This window comes from Stegastes partitus, unplaced genomic scaffold (genome assembly GCF_000690725.1).
Source record: "Stegastes partitus isolate 25-593 unplaced genomic scaffold, Stegastes_partitus-1.0.2 Scaffold1790, whole genome shotgun sequence".
NCBI lineage: Eukaryota > Metazoa > Chordata > Actinopteri > Pomacentridae > Stegastes > Stegastes partitus.
The window spans coordinates 70,778-72,715 of NW_007579521.1; the positions used below are offsets into that span (position 1 = coordinate 70,778).

Sequence of the window (1,938 nt, forward strand, 5' to 3'; positions counted from 1 at the left end):
TCCTAAACCTCACTTCGTTGTTTGGCTGCCAGCTGCAATCATTCGCAGATCTCGTTATATCTTTGGATCAGCAGAGACGGTTCTGGTTCTGATGGATCCAATAAATAATCCAGACCACAGGAACAGTGTGGACATCAGTCTCACTAGTTCACTGTAATTTCTGAGAGCAGCGTATCTTTGGAGAAGCTCCAGTATTAAATATCTTTAGTTGCACCACAAAGTACAGAGGTTTCTTACTGAGAAACAAAACAGAAGTCTGAGCCTGAAGCTTCATACAAGGAATTTAGTAAAACTTCTCAAAACAGGATCCAACTTTCTTTCAGCAATGCCTCATGACATCCTCAGAAGTTTACTGTCTGCAAATTGATGTTGGGTTGATGCCACATCATCCAAAACATGATGCTAATATGACTCTAGGTGACGCTAAGGAACATGATGCTAACATGACTCTAGGTGACGCTAAGGAACATGATGCTAACATGACACTAGGTGATGATAAGTAACATAATGCTATCATGATGTTAAGTGATGCTAAGTAGCATGACGCTAACGTGACGCTACGTAACATGATGCTAACATGACGTTAGGTGACGCTAAGTAGCATGACGCTAAAGTGATGCTAAGTACCATGATGCTAACATGACACTAAGTGATGATGAGTAACATGATGCTAACATGATGTTAAGTGATGCTAACTAGCATGACGCTAATGTGACGCTAAGTACCATGATGCTAACATGACACTAAGTGATGATGAGTAACATGATGCTAACATGACGTTAAGTGACGCTAAGTAGCATGACGCTAATGTGACGCTAAGTACCATGATGCTAACATGACACTAGGTGATGATGAACAACATAACGCTAACATGATGTTAAGTGATGCTAACTAGCATGACGCTAATGTGACAGTAAGCAACATGATGCTAATGTGACGGTAAATGATGCAAAGTAACATGATGCTAGTGATGATAAGTAATGCTATGACGCTAACATATTGCTAAGTGATGCTAAGTAGCATGTCGCAAACATGACGTTACATGATGCTAAGTAGCATGACACTTTGTATCATGATGCTACATTAATAGAATACATTCAGAATGAACGTTTCTCTAAAACCTTTTACATGAAATCAGCAGACACTGGAAAAGCTACAAGAAATATTAGGTGAAAAGGATGAGCGATAGACGTAAGATGTGCAACAGATTTCAGATAATCTTTGTTGTTTGTTTGAGGAAGGTCATGAGGTGTGGTTGAAAGCGCTGGAAACACTGAATGAGAAGCTACACTGGTTCACATCCTGAACTGAAGATGGCACCAGATGACAGTTGGACATAAAAAACTGTGTCCTCGGAAACACTGGTTTTCTCCAGGAAAGTTTTTAGTTTGGTCTTGAAGGTTTACTTCCTGGCAGGTGTTCCAGGTATGAAACAGTCAACGTGGTTACAGTGTCTCTTTGGCAGTGGGAGCAGTAGTCACGGTAACAGTGGCGGTGCTCCTCAGTAGTCGTCGTAGCGGTACGTATTTGGGTAGGAGTAGCGATAGTCGTAGCCATCAGCTCGCTCTGTTTTGGTCTGCAGAGGTTCAGGCTGAAATGACAAGGACTTGATGACCCCGCCCGACTCCTCCGTCACCTTCACCTCAGTGGAGTACGAGGACGAGGAGGCGTCATCCAACAGGGAGGAGCAGCCGGGGAGGCCTGGAGGTTTCGGTGGAGCGCAGGACTGATAGGACGGGAGGCCGCTCGGAGGTTTGGGACATGACTGATAGGGAGGCAGCGCCGCAGGAGGCTTCGGGCAGGGCTGGTAGGACACCTGAGGACCAACACTGAGGGTTAAACAGCCATATGTCCAGTTTGTGCTTCAGCTGCATGTCATCGCATGAGTCACTGTGAACGCTGATCTCCTCTGGACCCTAAAAGACATGACACACCTGA

At 44.4% G+C, this 1,938-nt stretch overlaps 1 protein-coding gene across 1 annotated transcript in view; it reads right to left on the reverse strand.

Annotated features, from left to right (window-relative positions):
• Nucleotides 1-1,201: 1,201 nt before the first annotated feature.
• gcm2 (glial cells missing transcription factor 2) overlaps nucleotides 1,202-1,938 on the reverse strand; it is a 9,314-nt gene continuing 8,577 nt past the window's right edge. The window contains exon 8 of the mRNA XM_008302293.1: nucleotides 1,202-1,816. Within this exon, the coding sequence (XP_008300515.1) occupies nucleotides 1,502-1,816 (315 nt within the window). The 3' untranslated portion in view covers nucleotides 1,202-1,501. The remainder of the gene's footprint in view (nucleotides 1,817-1,938) is intronic.